We start from the raw sequence: 16,556 nt of genomic DNA on the forward strand, positions 1-16,556 counted from the left end.
TCTCGCACACCATTTGTTAAGTTCTGTCCGTTGATCTTTTTCATTTCATCCGATCTAACGCCCGAAAATTAAAAGGATGTGTGAGCGCAAAAAACACTAAACAAGCCAAACTCGAGTAAGGTAATACTCGGTTGAGCGCAATAACGATCCCAATTATAAATGTGTATATCGAAGTTATGTCATGTCGTTGTTGAAAGAGGAACGCCTCCCTCCTTACACATAAAGAGCCAAGCACTTTCCAGTATAGAATTCCTGAATGAGGTGATGTCTTGTACGAAATTGATATTCTCTACAGGAAATGTGGACTTGTTTAAATGGACAGCTTATAGGACTCGAGGTACTTTAAAAACAGACGTGTGTTCTTCTAAACATAAAATTTGATTAATGGTGGATCAAACAGGAAGCAGTTTTTCCTTTCTTCTTGTTTAGCACCCCCTTCCCCCACCCCCCCCAAACAATTAAGCAAACTACAAATAAAAATACAATTCAATTTCGTATGATATAATGTGGAAGGAGAAGACCAGAAGTTTTTATATGATTCACTACCTGGTACCTGCCCTACCCCCTACGTACTATTACTGACATCGTTAACTATACATCATTCATGGTGGTGCAGCAAAAGCTTCCGAGAAGCGTTACACCAGCAAGCATAGGAGGCATGGAGGTTGGGCCAATCAGAGGACGAGCAATGTGTGTATCGAAGTTATGTCATGTTGTTGTTGAAGGAGGAACGCCTCCCTCCTTACACATAAAGAGCCAAGCAGTTTCCAGTATAGAATTCCTGAATGGAGTGATGTCTTGTACGAAATTGATATTCTCTACAGGAAATGTGGACTTGTTTAAATGGACAGCTTATAGGACTCGAGGTACTTTAAAAACAGAAGTGTGTTCTTCTAAACATAAAATTTGATTAAATGGTGGATCAAACAGTAAGCAGTTATTCAGGAACCACACCAACAACCACCACCCCCAACCCACCCCCCCCCCCCCCCCCCCCAAAACAAAAACAATTAAGTAAACCAAAAATAAAATTACAATTCAATTTCGTATGATATAATGTGGAAGGAGAAGACCAGAAGCTTTTATATGATTCACTACCTAGTACCTGCCCTACCCCATACGTACTATTCTGACGTCGTTAATTATACATCATTCATGGTGGTGCAGCAAAAGCTTCCGAGAAGCGTTACACCAGCGAGCATAGGAGGCATGGAGGTTGGGCCAATCAGAGGACGAGCAGTGTGTGAAGTGGTGAAGCCACATCGACAGCACTTTCTCTTTATCCTCTTCCTCTTCCAGCATCTCTATCGTCTCTTCCAATACTCTCTCCAGCTCAGCCCTTTCTCTGATGCTCAATACTGGGACATCGGTTCCGTTGCTGGCTCTGCATAGCAATGGCAGCCACGACATTAACATCTGCATCTTTGTTTTCTTGTGTTGCTCTTTCTTACTTTCATCGTCAGTTTCATCCATTCCCAAGTGTTTGGCATGCTTGAACAACAATGCTGCACGAAAGGGTTTATTAGGGTTATATTTGGCTCCATAAGAAACAAGTCAAGCCTATATTTGGCTCAATAAAAAACAAGCCAAGGTTGAAAATTGGTATTTAAGACGGAGATTGATACTTTATCACTCCATCTTTCTTTTGTTTTTAAATAAACTACACGCATGAAAAAAGAAACGGACGTTTCTGTGACTATGTTAACAAGAGTAGACTAACTTATTGCAGTCATTAACTCGAAACAGTTTGAGCTCAGCTCAGTATTGAGCTCAAAGTTTATAAGCTTGCTCCGCCCATATGAGAAGCAAGCCAAGCTTAGTTTGCGCTCAAAAAACACTAAACAAGCCAAACTCGAGTGAGGTAATATTCGGTTTGATTTGACTAATTTACAGCCTTAAGCACACCTGAGGTCCTTCGAGATGACATCTGATGAGTGCACGGCGTGCGGTGTTTCAAAAGCACGGCTTATTTCAAAAAAATTAATAAAATAGCCATATGGAATACTCGATAATAGACTGTTTTACAGCTTAACGTGAAAATTAAGAATGCACAAGCTTATAGAAGTTTTTCTTATAATTTTGGTTTAACTCCATAATGACTAAATATGGGATTAAAGATGGTTAAAAAATGCAAAAAAATTTGTAGCTCAATTAAGTAAATTGTAATCGAATTAACGAGTCTGATTCCTCACACTCCTTATTGTTTGTGTAAAGAAAACAATGTTAGGGAGATCAAAATTTTAAATTATCTACATGATGCGGCGGTTGATGATTGGACTCATTTATTTAATAATTTAAAGAATAAATTTAACCATTAATCGTCACAACATGTAGTTTCAAAATATGATTAAAATTTTGATCTCTATAGCATCACCTATAAATATATATATATATATATATATATATATATATATATATATTCCATTAACTGTGAAAGTGCTATAAATTTTGATTTCAGTAGCTTTACCCTAAAATCAAGAATGCTTATTTTCACAAATTGAAAAGTCAAACAGAGGGGAGATAGCCGTACGTAATTTATGAAACTTTCCATCTACCACTCCAAATCTTAAATGGCGATCTCAAATTCTTAATCATCAATTCTAACAAATATATAAATATATAACAAAAGAGAATAGATATTCAAAATTGTAGTGCTCCACGCCAGCAGAAAATCATAATTTTTAACCAAGAATGCAAGTCCACTATCATTCGCTAATGAAGATTTCATGTCACATCTCGACCCCGACGGGATCATTTCTCAGATCCAACTCCACCGTAGCATGATATTGTCCGCTTTGGGCCCCGATCATGCTCTCACGGTTTTGTTTCTAGGAACTCACACGAACTTCCCGATGGGTCATCCATTCTGGGATTACTCTCGCGCGCTACTTGCTTAACTTTGAAGTTCTTACGGAACCCGAAGCCAATGAGCTCCCAAAAGGCCTAGTGCTAGGTAGAGATGGGAATATACATATAAGGATCACTCTCCTGGGCGATGTGGGATGTCACAATCCACCCCCCTTAGGAGCCTGACGTCCTCGTCGGCACACACACGACCAGAGTTAGGCTCTAATACCGAATTGTCACATTCCACCCCGGACCGGGATGTGACATTCCAGATTTCTTCCTTTAGCTAAATATATTGTATTTAATGTAGATTGATTTGTATATGATTTCCATCCTCGTTAGGAGTTAGGACTTTATGTAATTTCTTCTATATAATGTAATATTCAATAAATCAATGAATAATGTAGAAAATAGATATGCACATGAAATTGAATATGTAATATATTTTTTTCAACAGTAAGTAATACGAAATAATATTAGTAATTTAAGTTTTTCCTTTCAATTTTTTTGTGTTTCTCTTAAATGGAAAAGATTATATCTATCGCTATTTTAAAAAAAAAAAATGAAGGAAGAAAAACTTGAAAATTAAAATGATTGTGTAGAAGAACTTACCCGAAACCTTGACCAAGAATGCTTGTAAGTGCGGCTCAACCGAAAGGGAGAGCCAAGCTAAATTAAAGGCCGCAGCCCATCTCTGCACAGCTTCATCGGCCGAGTCACAAGCTGCCAGCTTCTCAGCCAACCAAAGCACCTCACCCGCCAGTTTCTCCGCCGAGCTCCTCGTCCCGCTCGCCCTCGTCCCTCTTATCCACGTCACGTCCCCAATCGATCGAACCGCCCGTAGAACCCGGCTCAACCGGTATTCTGCCGGTCGAGCGGGCCCCAACAAATCAACGCCATCACCTCCCCGTACATCTCCTTGTTCGAGGGCGGCGGCGGCTTCAAGCTGGCTAAGAGTAGTGGAAAAAGCCGCGGAGAGAACAGTACGGTTGACTTGACGTAAAGCCTCAACGCCCTCGTTTTGGTTGTCGTCGATGAGGCTCTCTGCTAAAGATCGAACCACTTGGTACTTGCGGGAGGTTACGGGGATGTCGTTGACGAGGGACAACAGCTGCGAAAGCGCTCGGCCGATAGCAGAGTCGCCGCCGCAAGTAATAGTAGCAGCACCGCCGCTTGAGGCGGGAGTGTAATCGTAATGATCATGAGTAGTGCTGTGGTTACTAGACTTGTTGAAAGTGGGAGGCTTATAGTGATAGGGTTGGGTATTGTTAGGGTTTAGAGGAGGAAGCAAACGGAGGAGGAAGATGAAGGAAGTGACGAAAACGTAGCGAAGGAGTTGGAGGAGTTTGGATTTCTGAGACAAGTTTAGGAAGGATTTGTCTGCGAAGATAAAGACGGAGGCTACGAGGTTGCGAAGAAGCAAAGGAGATACGGTGGTTGGAGACCAGCCTTCCATCATCACCATCCTCCTAAATTAGGGTTTTTCCGTTCTTTTTTGTTTGTTTGGTCAGAAAGTTGTTGGGGTTCAGATTACTTGCGTGAGTATATACAAGGAAGGTAAGGTGTGTGGTGTAAACTTTAGAGGAAGAAAATGAATGAGGATCGAGTGGAGGGATTAAAAATGGGTGGTGTTCTTTGATCCGGCCAGTTGTTGGACCATGACGACGACATGTATGTTTTCTAGTCAATTCTAGGCCCATTTTGTTTTGTTTTGTTACGTGGTTCTGTTGCCTTCCTGTGTACGCACTCGTCGTCGTAAGGAAAGTCAAATGTTGCACCTACTGCCAATTCTTAGCCAATTCTTATGATCCGGATCCCCTCCTCACCTTTAAGAATACAGCCTGTGTGAGCAATCATGGCCATTAAAATTTAATAAAACAACTATAAATAAGATATTCTTTAAAAGTTATAATAACTGTATTATTTAGATTAAATTTCAACGGTCACGATTGCCTGCTCATCAGGCTTAGTTTTTTAAGATCAGGAAGGGATCCGGATCCCAATTCTTAATCCCTTTGCATGTCATTCGTCACACTCACACTAGAGGGCATTAGCATTTGTTGAGAGTGTGATATATAATTGAGCTACTCCGCATATTGTTAATTAGTATTATGGTGGAATCATAACTTTTTTCATGATATCATAGCCTAATTGTTCTGCATGAAGCCCATCATCTACACTTGCTCTACATTATTCGAGTTGTGTAGTCCGCATAGCAGGTTTGAAAATTCGTCACATATAAAGGAACGTGTAGAAAGTATGAATCTCTCATCGCTTAAAGAAGCATGAGTTGGATGATATTAATTTGACTTCTAATTATGCGTTTCTATGAACATTACTAAACTTTGTGGCTACTAATCACAATGGCCACAATTGTACCAAAGTTCGCCCATCAGTGGCCCTTAAGCATGGTGCTATTGGTGTTGGCCACACCAAGTACCGGTTTGATACTGAGGTGTTTTTATAAAAAAGTGAGTATAAAAAAAAAACTGAGCTAAACAAGATGTTTGGTAAACACTTAAAAACAACTTATTTTCACAGTTTTGGATGAAAAAAAAACTGAAAACGTGAAACAGTAAAAATGAGCTTATTCTCACAGCACAGCAAAATCAGTTTTTTTTCTTTCAAAGCACAGCAATAAAAAATTAGATAAGAAGTTTCCAGTTTGTTTCCGGTGGTTTTTAAGACCATGAGCTTCAGTTGTATGAACTAGCAATAAAATGTTATGAATTTACTTTAATTTATTTAACTTTCTGCATTTTTCTTTCCCGTATTTTTCTTTTTGGGTTATGTCAATTGAAGGAGAAAAATCAAAATATTGGAAGAGGAGAGAAAAGGCTTCAATATTTGAACTTGAGAGTGGTAGGAGGAAGAAGCAGAAGATAAAAAGGGAAAATAAAACAGAAAAAAGTGAAGTGCGGCGCTGGAAGAGAAGAGGAAGTGAGACAAGGGGCTATGAACCAGGTTGGTGTTATTCAGATACATTTTTACTTTTATATACCTATCTTAAGTTTTTACTGTAAAATCGAATAAAAAAAAAAATTAATAGATAAAAATTTACAAGAATACGTTAAAGGTAAAAATTGATGCGTTAACAACACTAGTCTATGAAATAATGGGAACATTATGGTTTATATCAAACTAATATTTTATATCTTTATATTTTGGGAGTTCCTTTCAAAAAGAGTAATTTGGATTGAACTTTCCCGATATATTTTAAGCGGAAGGATTTCGGCTACAGAACAACAACAAAAAGGTACGGGAAACGGAGACACGTCACCACAAGAAAGTAGAAAAACTCCAAAGGCAACGCTCAATGTGTGACCTAAATATGAACCAATTGTACTACTTTTGTAAATAATACAAAATAGTAAATTTTGAAATTATTTTGTCAGGTCAAATAACATTTTGTCGGGCAATGTTCGTCATTCAAAATCTTTTTGCTCAAATGTTTGTCCAACGGCCTGACAAAATAATCTCGTTGAGCAAAGTACATTGATTGACTTGGCCAGACGAATGAATATTTTCCTATACCATTATTTCGTCTAGTTTCTAGAAATAAAAATATTTAAAAATATTTTCCCCATGAAATATTCTTCGGGTAATTAATTTAAATAAAAAATTACAATAAATACTTGCTCAACAAATATGCGTTGTAAAGTGTGTAATGATTTTCAGAAGTTCTTAATTGAAATAATAGTTATTTTAAATAAATAAATTATATTAATCTAAATGGTTAAAATCAATCACAATATTTTGTTCAAAAAATAAATCACAATATTAAAGAAATTTATTTAATTATATTAAAAAATAAAGTATTCGTACAATTGTATGTTAAAAATACTAAACTAACTGGGGTGGCTACTGAGGCAACTGGTGGGATGGCGGTTAAAGGTCGCTTGAGAATCGGGAAGGCGAATGCCAGAGGCTAACATTGCTATGAAGGCCCCCTCTCACTAGCGCACAGCTGTTTTTTGAGCTTATTCCCGCTAGCGTGCAACTTCTTCTCGTTAGCATGCTTTTTCTCTAGCTTTTTCTTCTCACTGGCGCAAGACTGCTAACTCCATCTCCAACTACTGTAGTTTGGGAGACGTCTTGCTTGTAGTGTGACAGCTTGATGAAGAAGATCCCCCAAGATCCTGAACACGACCCGCTTCTAGGTTGCGGAGTTCTTTGCCTTTCCATCGCCCAATCCGATGATGATTTGTTTGATTGGTCAAGAAATTGAAGAAATAATTAGGAAATTTTGGGTTGTCATTGTTTGCCCCTGTTCTAAACTTACATATACATATACACGTACATATACATGTATAATATATTTATGTAAATGTAATTCAAGAGGAATGTATACATCAGTGTGCTATGACATAAAATACTATTTAGCTAAATTGTTCCTGGTTCAATCTTTTCCAGTGACTGCCTATCACTTTCTTATTACTTATCTCCTTAGAGATTTGATCAAAATCAATAATTTTTCCAAGATGGCTGAGACAATTATTCGAGGTAGAGTAGGAGTAGCCGAAATTGAAGGAAAGATAAGAGAAAATCGTTTACGGTAGTTTGGACATATTAAACAAAGCCTACTATCGCTCCAGTTAGAAGATACGATAACGAAATAGAAGTTCAAGGCCAAAAGGGTAGAGGAAGACCTAAAAAGACTTTGAAAGAGACTCTAAGAAAAGACTTGGAGTACTTGGATCTAACGGAAGACGTGGCACAAAACCAAACGCAATTGCGTTGTAGGATTCATACAACCGACCCCACTTTGTGAGAAAAAGTTATGTTGTTGTTGATGACATGGCAAGGTAAGTCAGAGCTACGCCACACCATCAATTAATGGAGCACTTGACGGAAAGACTAACAGAAATATAAAAATTGTAGAAACATCAAACTTTTAAGTATAAAGTGATATGAAAAAAACTAATGTATTAATGTCAGAATTTTGAGAAACTTGAGGATAACAAAGTGAAAATTACCTAAAGAAAAATTAAAGGGTACAACATTGACTATTTCTTGGGATTTTTGTTTTTTATGTTTTCCTATAATGATTTTCCTGTGAGATACACAAAGTATGTGCTTTTCATTTCCCAAAAGGAGATGATATATGAAGTATATAGAGGCCTCTCAACATCAGTCCCAAACAGATTAATTACAAAAGATAAATAATATGCACATAAGAGGAACAAAAACTTGTCGCGGCCGCTAAACAAAACATCACCTCTTTCCCTTGGTTTTCTTCCGCACGAGTATTACGAAACATAATTGTTGTTGGCAGGGACTCAAGTCATCAGTTTCCTTAGTCTTTTTTCAGCAAGATTGGCAACCTTATTTTGAGGTTCAAGAACAAGGGCATGCTTGAAATCTTCAAATGCCAAACAAGAAAATAAGAAACAAGCTAAACCAACCATAATTGCATATTTTTCGATTGAGCTCAAGTAGTTCGCCTTATAATCATACGATTGAGCTCAAGTGATGATACAAGATATGTCATATCAGAGCAGCGTTCATAAATATTGAAGAAGCAGCAGAATGCAACAAAGCATATGAATGGGTTCTGACCTTGAGCAGCTTCCTTATAACAAAGAAGTGATTCTCTAGCTGTTCCACGTCGAAGATATGCCTTCACATTCTGCAAAAATGTCAGAAAAATGAAAAGATAAAAAAGGTCACAAACAATGAAAAGTTTGTACAGTTTCGAAGAGACAGTTTACATTCACAACCATACACACAGCGCAAATTCTGTTAGAACTAAGAGTCGACCCTCATGAAGTAGGCATACTCAATAAAGGGTCGCAAGTAATACAAGAGGTAGATAAAAACAACTATGACTGAGCTGAACACGTGGATCAACTGTCAGCCTATTACACAAAGAACTGTCTGTAAGTCATTAATAACTACTTTCGCTTCAATCTCTAGTTCACAACGCTTCCCGGCACATGTGGCCAGACTGAGCAGAACAAGTGGAACTATACTGATTGACATGAAACTTGTGTGGTCAAATTGAGCCTGATATGCCATGTAAATGATATGCTCCCTACCATATGAAACTTAGAGCATCTAACTCGACCAATTGGCATTCAGTGGAGAATCCCAGAATTTTATGAATTTGTGATGCAAGGCTTCAAATTCTCTATGTGAGATTTCTATTCTCAACACAACTGATTTGAGGATTCAATAGAGCCCAAATTTCCATTATGGCCAGGTGTGTACTGGGGAGGTCTATGAATTTCATCGATTAGCTTGAATTGGTATTTTTCTATTCTATTGAAAGGATGCTCCTGGAAACAGTAAGCGTTGAAGAGTAAAGAACCACAATCAAACAAATAAAAGGAATTACCCTAATGATTGTTGGTCATCCAGTTTTGATAGCTTACTCCACTATAGAACACTGTTGAACAAAGGAAATCCCTAAATGACTTTGTGGTAATATAATATTGTTGAACAAAGTAAATCCCTAAACGACTTAGTGGTAACCATCAGAAGGAGGTAAATTGAACTCCCAACTGCACTAACAGAATTGATGACAATAAGCATAACACGATTTGGTTTGTAGTGCTTTGACCAATAGTTATAGAAACAAAGAATCTAAGAACATGCATGCAATAGAATGACTTTATTACCTTTTTGTCAAGTGATATTGCCTTGCTGCAGTCCTCTTCAGCTTGCTGGAAGCTGCATGATTGAAATTGATAAGCGCACAGATACAAATGAAATGCAACAGAAGGATAAATTGACGGATCAGATGGGCATTTCTTACCACCCCAACTCCAAGTAAGCAGCTGCCCTGTTGGAGTAGTAAGTTGCACTCATCATGTTCAATTTGATAGCTTCAGTATAATAGTTGACAGCCTTATTCCATTGCCTTCCCTTAAATGCAGCATTTCCCTGGAAAAAGTTGAGTAAACATAGAAATTGATATAACAAAATAATACTAACTGATAAAGTGGTTTCAAAATTTTTTTGCTGGTAGAAAATGAAATTAACAGAACCGAGCAAAATATTCGACATAGCAAAAGGGGAAGAACAACACCCCCTGATCTTTGACCCTTGTCTCACTTTTGTCCATATTTTATGCCAATGGAAATTGAGACATTATGCACACTAAAGGGTATCGTTAACAGAAAGGGACAAAGATTCAGACCCAAAATATCATTCTATAAAGGTGGGAAGTACCATTCATGCAGAGAATGTGTAAAGATGACAAAAAATAATAAAATATTGAAGAGGACTTGACAAAATGAAGCATTGAAAACTAAGATGAAGAGACTTTAGCGGTGAACAAACCTTCTCTTTTAAGAGTTCTGAAGCATCCATGTTACCATTGGTATCTGGCAATGGCGATGAATGGGATGCAATGCTGACTTTCTCCTGAACTGAAGAGTACATGTCCAAGACTATATCAAGGAGAAATTTATCGGCACCATGGAACGCAATGAATGAAACAGAGATGGGGCAGTCATTGTGCTTTCCTACTGGTACTGTAACCTGGCCATGTGCAAATATAATCATGAAAATAAGTTTCAAAGCTACAGATACTCAAAGATAAATTTGAATGTTCAAACTTTAAAGTACTCAGTTACCTGACAGCACCCAGACATGCTGGCAATGCTTGTTAATGCTAATGTTCTATCATTAAACTCAGATGACCGCCCTTTCTTTCTATTAAGCTTTAATGGAGGATCTGCAATTGTGGGAATCACTAATATTCCATCATCCTGGGACACCAAGAGGTTGTAAGAAATATAGATACATAAAATGAGGTATTGTGCATATAAACAATCGATTTGAAAGAAATTGAAGAAGAATAACAATAAAGCATGGCCAACTCAATATTTTCACATAATAATTTTGTTCAAAACAATTTAAAATGTAAACTATGCAGGAGTACTGGAGCTGCAGACAGTTATTCCCCCTTTTCTGGTTTCAGAAGGAAGGAGGGGTGGGAGGAATAACAATATAAGAGAGCTCAGGTTGTTGGAGCTCAATACGCCAGTGAAAGTAGACAAGAAAGCTAAAGCTGACCCACCCCTTCAATATTTGTATTTTTCAAATTGTTGGCCATAACAAATCAAAGGAACAAACTTAGCTGACTTCTATTATTATTAGTACAAGGTTGGAAAGATTTGCAGATATGTTAACTAAAGTGACTAAACTGGGAACTAAGTTTTAAATATAGTTCATATATCTAATTGTCCAACCGAAGCAATACAGGAAAGAGAAGAAGAGGGAGAAACCAAGAGCATCAAAGACTATTCAAGTTGACTCCAAATCAACAAAAATCCATTTCAGCTTCTCTTTATTCAATCAGACTTGATATTTCTTATCCTAAAACCTAAACGCATACTTTGGAATCAACTCATCAGAGAAATATTCCAGCTCACTCCATATACTGATATACACACTACATTGAAGTTTTCACAACCAACTCTCCTGCCTCAGATTAAAGACTTGCTAGATTTGGTCTTCTTAGAATACCATAACAAACAACAGTAATAAAAGAATATTTATATTTAGAGAAAGATACTGCAACAGAAAAAGAAGTACATTTCATGCAGTTTACAATTTAGTGACAATTAAAACATTTCTAACCTTGATAAAATTTCTCTGTGGGAGTCACTTTATTACTGCTTAACACCAGTGAAGTATATATCGATTGAAGCCAAATAAATATAACAATCTGTACGGAGTTGGGATACCTTTAAAAGACTTTGAAGGGCAGCTCTCATCTCAGTCCTTACTTTATATAGGGTTTTCATGTTTTCATTTGTAAAGTTAATTGCTGCACGAACACGATCTGATACATCAGGCCCTAGCTTTGGTTTCGCTGACTTAACCCACTCTTCATGATTGGTTTTGAATTCACAACTGAAACAAATTTATAGATGTCAAATTAGTAGAGAGAGAAAGAGAGAGACAGAGAGCTTATCAAATTTCCTTTCCCATAAAGGTAACTCAAAGGAATTTGAGAAGATTTAATTGACCTGAATAATCTTAGAATACCTCTGTATCAAAAGCATCACAGAAGAGAGAGTTTTCAAGGTAAATACTCCATTTTGATGTTTTGTGGATTCTTCACGAAATCCTTTTAAACTGGGTACACTTGAAGCAATATACTGACTAAAATTCATATGCTTTGGAGGTTGGTCTGCAGAGACAGAAAAAGAAGTAACTTCAACATAGTTACAGTTGGTTTACTTGTGTACGAACTCCCAACGCATTATGACAATAGAGGGACTGCATAGCTGACTTTAACATTGATCTATAAAGATTAAAAGAAATGGCAATGACTCTGGAGCTCTATATGTGTGTGTGTGTACATATTCTCAAGTGAAGTAACTTACACCCGGATAGATGTTCGATTGCTTTGCTGACAACATGTACTGTCTTCTCAGTAGGAACTTTAGAAAGCTGAAAGAGATCATCGGCAAAAATAAGGTGTCTCGCCCTTTTAGGTTCCACAGAATTCAGTTGAAGCAAAACATGTCCAACACGACGTAGAATAGATGGATCGCGGGCAAAGATTCCTAAAAGACCACAACAATGTCAAATAAAAGAAGGTGAAAGAACTATAAAAGAGAAACCATAAACCAGAAGTAGAAGTGCCCAAGCATACCAACAGCGTCTAAACTTTGTGAATTTGGCAAAACTCCAAGCATAGATACAGCCCCATGGGATGGTCGGTACCCAATGACACCACAAAATGATGCTGGAATTCTAACACATCCAGTTGTATCAGTACCTATAAAAGTATAAGAACTTGAAAGGATCAGCTGATACTATAAAAAAGCCAAACCACGAGGGTATGTTTTGATGTGCATGATTACATAGTTAGCCCGATCTCAGTGCCCGAGCAGGTGATTTGATAGCTACAACCTTTTTTCATTGCGACTTGAGACAAAACATAAGAGTATGAATCTAATTCTAAAATATAGGCAAAATTTTAACCGAACCAAGAGTAAAATGAAGTAGAAATTCTGCAACGACAGTAAAATGAAGTACAAATCCTCGGAGGAGCTTACCAAGAGCAAAGTCAACAAGACCGGCTGCAACAGCCACAGCAGAACCACTGGAAGAACCTCCCGGAATATGGGATTGTAATTGGGGATTCACAGGCGTTCCGTAATGCACATTCTCACCAGTAATCCTACAAACAACAACTAGGTATCAAAAGTTCGTCACTTTTATATATTGTTAGTTGTTTTTGACATTTTAATTTGAAAGGGAATACACAAAGTAACAGAAAAATGATGAGTACCCAAAGCTGAGCTCGTCCATGACGGTGTGGCCATAGCAAGTAGCCCCATTTTTAAGCAGAGTCGTCACCACAAACGCCGTCTTGGTCGCCGCTTCATGCGTTCGCGCCCAATCGGGACTCCCAAACCCCGTCACATTTCCCTTCACATCAAATCTGAAACAAACCCATCCACCCATAAACCAAATCAGAAAGAATCACCACAAAAAAAAAAAATGAAAGTAAAAGCAAAAGCAAATATAACTGAGATAGAGCGAGAGAGAGACATGTCGGAGATGGCGAAGGAGAGGGTGGCGAGGAGCTGAGTGGCGGCAGGGGGAGGGGGCTGAGGGAAGGGGATGAGCTGGAATCGAGGCTCCATAAATGGTTCGGATAGAAGGATTTGGGTTCCGGCTCGGGGTCGTCTTCGCCTGTGGGTCTCGGCCAGGACCACGATCCCTGCGACGGTGAGACCGATGATGATCCAGGTTTTTGGGTTGGAGGAGACATTGGCCTTGATCGCCTGCAGAGGCTGCGGCTGAAGCTTCCACATGATCAACGATCAACGATCGCGACAAGGACAGCAGTGAGCCCAGCAGCCAGCACCAACAAGGGGTTTTGGGGGTTTGGGGTTTGGCAGGGTTTTACATGGCAACCTGCGACCGTGGGTTTGACGCGCGAGTCCTTCTCCTTCTTCTTTTTTCCTTTTTTTTTTTTTTCCTTTTTTTTTTTTTTTTCCTTTTTTCTTTTAATAAATAGAAAAATAATTGGCGTAATGATAGGGTCTCCTCTTTCGGTCCGACTTGGTGGCGACTGGGCTCTCCGTCCTCACTTGCAGGTGAGGTCACTGCTTCTCCAGCTTCTCCGTCCTCTTCTTTTTCCTCTAATTTAATTTGTAAGCTTCTCTACAAATGGAATTAGGGTTTTCGAATCCAAGCTCCCTCTAGGAAATTAGGATTTGACAGGTTTTAGGGATTTAAAGATTCAATCTTTTAGGGGTTTTATGGATTCAATTTTAGGGTTTTGCAGCTCAAATCTCAGATTTGTGGGCGTTTTACTAAATTTGATATTATTTTTCATATTTCAGCGGCGATTTCCCACCCCATTTTCCCTTCCTCGATCCGTCCCTGCATTAAGCAATGAGCTTGGCGTTCCTCCAGGGCTATTCTTCCCCTGAAGAAGAAGAGCAAGATCACCGTCTCCATTACCATGGCTCAAGCTCCACTGACGATGATGATAACGACGACGGCGATGACCAAGCCCACAAAGCCACATCCGTCTTTGACTTTCCAAAACCCTCCTCCTCCGTTGCTTCTACCCTACCTTCTGCATCCGACGTCTTTTCTGAGGTACCATTTTACCCTAATTCACCCCATTTTTCTTTCAATTCTTTGCAACTAACCATACACTTTGAATTTGAATTTCTCTTTTGCTGATTTTTTTGGGGTTAATTTTCTGTCTCTTGGTTTGGATTAATTGAGATTTCCGGACCACCCGAGTTTCTCAACAACTGCGTACAAGAAGACCCTTCCACAAGGGATGCCGGTCCTCAGCGGGGGAGGCATGGTGTCCGCAACGGCAAACTTCAGAAGGAAAAGAAAGATTTACCTTCTGGTTGGTACTGTTTCATTTATTTATCTATGTTACACAATTTATCAGTTAGTATTTGGTTCTCTTATTATGCATAATATTTACCTAAAATTGTGTTACTGCAGTCAGAGCTACTCTATTTTAAGTCATAGAAAAATTAGTTTCAAGTTATAGCAGCGGCTAACAAGGTCGTGATTATCAGTAAATACAATTTTTATACCAGGCACGGTGGAAAAAATTGATGTTAGAATACGAATTTATATTCTGTCTAGGAACAATTGAGGTTAGTTATCTACTAGATATGCATCTTATCTCCTTACATCTATGGTTGGGATGCATGTCCTGAACTTAGGTCCTTGTTAGATCCGAACCGGTAGTTCTTATAATGGAAGTGATTGTAGCAGTAGACGTTATACTATGATGCTTATTAGAGACGTATTTTCTACAAGTTTCAAACTTCAGTTGTAATCTTGTACTTATTGGAGTAGAGTGGATGATACTTTCTAAGTTTTCTCCTGAGTTTTCTTGAGCCGTGTTGCTTAGAGATGACTTCTTCAATATGATATGCTTTATTTTGTAATTAGAATTCCTAAGTCAGGAAAAGCATAGCTGTCTATGCAATATCAACATGAAATTTTGTGGTGTCTTGGATTTGTGTTATAAAGCCATGTCTATCCGACTTTAATCTCAATTCTCTTGGAACAAGAATTCCAAAATATATATATATAACTGTTAATTGCGCCATTATGTCAAACTGATGGACGTTATCTGTGTTTTGGATGCTCATGTCAGTGTTTTCTTCAGCGGGAACAGAAAGACTTTTTGCAGTCAATAAACTAATTAGAAAGATATGGAAGAGGAATTGGTTAAATGTCGATAAAATTTTACAAATAAGTGGTCATGCGTATAGTACTATGAGTTTGTCCAATAATTATCAGGTTTTTTTACTTTCTGCATAAGTGTACTGTAAAAGAATTCACTCTTGTTAAATTTGTGTACAGGTGCTGTAGTGGAGTCCAAAGCTCATTTAGTTGGAATTCATGAGCGAGTAAGAAGTGATTTTGAGGGTAAGCAACCTCCAACATCGGTGGTTATGAGCACCACTGAAGGTGCCAAGCGTGTGCCAACTGCAACAAATCCTAGTGCAGAAGATGCTGCAGCGCTTCTTAGGTACGTATTGCTATATCTCCCTCTCCCTGACCCTTTTTTCCTTAGAAAAGAAAACTTTCGTGATTCCTGCTAGTGCTGAGAGACAATGGCTGGTTGAGATATTTTTGTTTAGGAAGTAGGTAATTTGGTTGGAGTTCTTGTAATTGCCTAAATTTAAATATTTCTCTTGATAGGATGTGTTTGCAATGTGGAATACCCAAGACCTACTCCAATGCAAGGGGAATGGTCTGCCCAACATGCGGAGATCGTCCTGTAGATCCAACCAATGATTCCAAGAAGAAGGGATCTACGGTGAAAGATAAGGAGAAGAGTAAGAGGATGAAGGGACAGTCGTCTCATGCTACATGGAAAAGTGAAACTGAAATGCATCTTCGACAGCAGTTTGACTAGCTGAGTAGCGTAACGTCTTTTAGGTTTAATGGATGTATGATGTAGCTTAACCATCAGTTCAGTTAGCGGACCTAAAGCACTGTGGGTGAATGCGAAGGGCTGTGTTTTTTCGGATTCATGACAGATCCAAAGTGTGATTTTTGTTTGCTTTTATCCTTTAATAGAGGTGACAGATCCAGTTCATGGAAAAGAATTTAAATAGTGCTCACAGCAGCTGGTTGAAGACCAAAGTTACCTAAATCTCCATCTTTTCGAAGTCCCAAAATGTGACCTAAGAATTTGTCGCCTTAAAAGAAAATTTTAAGAGAGACGGTTCTCTCATGTTGTA

General features: G+C 38.3%; 3 protein-coding genes across 4 annotated transcripts; 1 reads left to right on the forward strand and 2 right to left on the reverse strand.

Moving 5' to 3' along the window:
* Positions 1 to 1,019: 1,019 nt before the first annotated feature.
* Positions 1,020 to 4,470, reverse strand: LOC137729080 (uncharacterized). Its single transcript, XM_068467902.1, has 2 exons — positions 3,460 to 4,470; positions 1,020 to 1,505 (listed from the first exon to the last, which is right to left on the reverse strand). The coding sequence occupies exons 1-2, from the start codon at positions 4,310 to 4,312 to the stop codon at positions 1,150 to 1,152; spliced, it is 1,209 nt and encodes a 402-aa protein (XP_068324003.1). The 5' UTR covers positions 4,313 to 4,470; the 3' UTR covers positions 1,020 to 1,149.
* Positions 4,471 to 7,954: 3,484 nt separating this feature from the next.
* Positions 7,955 to 13,754, reverse strand: LOC137729079 (outer envelope protein 64, mitochondrial-like). Its single transcript, XM_068467901.1, has 13 exons — positions 13,366 to 13,754; positions 13,103 to 13,255; positions 12,867 to 12,991; positions 12,461 to 12,586; positions 12,189 to 12,371; positions 11,848 to 11,992; positions 11,544 to 11,712; positions 10,428 to 10,562; positions 10,132 to 10,332; positions 9,605 to 9,732; positions 9,468 to 9,519; positions 8,407 to 8,476; positions 7,955 to 8,209 (listed from the first exon to the last, which is right to left on the reverse strand). Exons 1-13 carry the CDS (start codon positions 13,629 to 13,631, stop codon positions 8,127 to 8,129), a joined length of 1,836 nt encoding a protein of 611 aa, XP_068324002.1. The 5' UTR covers positions 13,632 to 13,754; the 3' UTR covers positions 7,955 to 8,126.
* A 49-nt stretch (positions 13,755 to 13,803) lies between these two features.
* On the forward strand, positions 13,804 to 16,347 carry LOC137729273 (uncharacterized). Of its 2 annotated transcripts, none has more exons than XM_068468145.1 (5): positions 13,804 to 13,916; positions 14,166 to 14,427; positions 14,560 to 14,692; positions 15,670 to 15,838; positions 16,012 to 16,347. In XM_068468145.1, exons 2-5 carry the CDS (start codon positions 14,218 to 14,220, stop codon positions 16,226 to 16,228), a joined length of 729 nt encoding a protein of 242 aa, XP_068324246.1. In that variant the 5' UTR covers positions 13,804 to 13,916; positions 14,166 to 14,217; the 3' UTR covers positions 16,229 to 16,347. The 2 variants fall into 2 exon arrangements, with proteins under 2 accessions (XP_068324246.1, XP_068324247.1); XM_068468146.1 differs by having other exon boundaries at positions 13,856 to 13,973.
* Positions 16,348 to 16,556: the final 209 nt, after the last annotated feature.

This window comes from Pyrus communis, chromosome 3 (assembly GCF_963583255.1).
Source record: "Pyrus communis chromosome 3, drPyrComm1.1, whole genome shotgun sequence".
NCBI lineage: Eukaryota > Viridiplantae > Streptophyta > Magnoliopsida > Rosales > Rosaceae > Pyrus > Pyrus communis.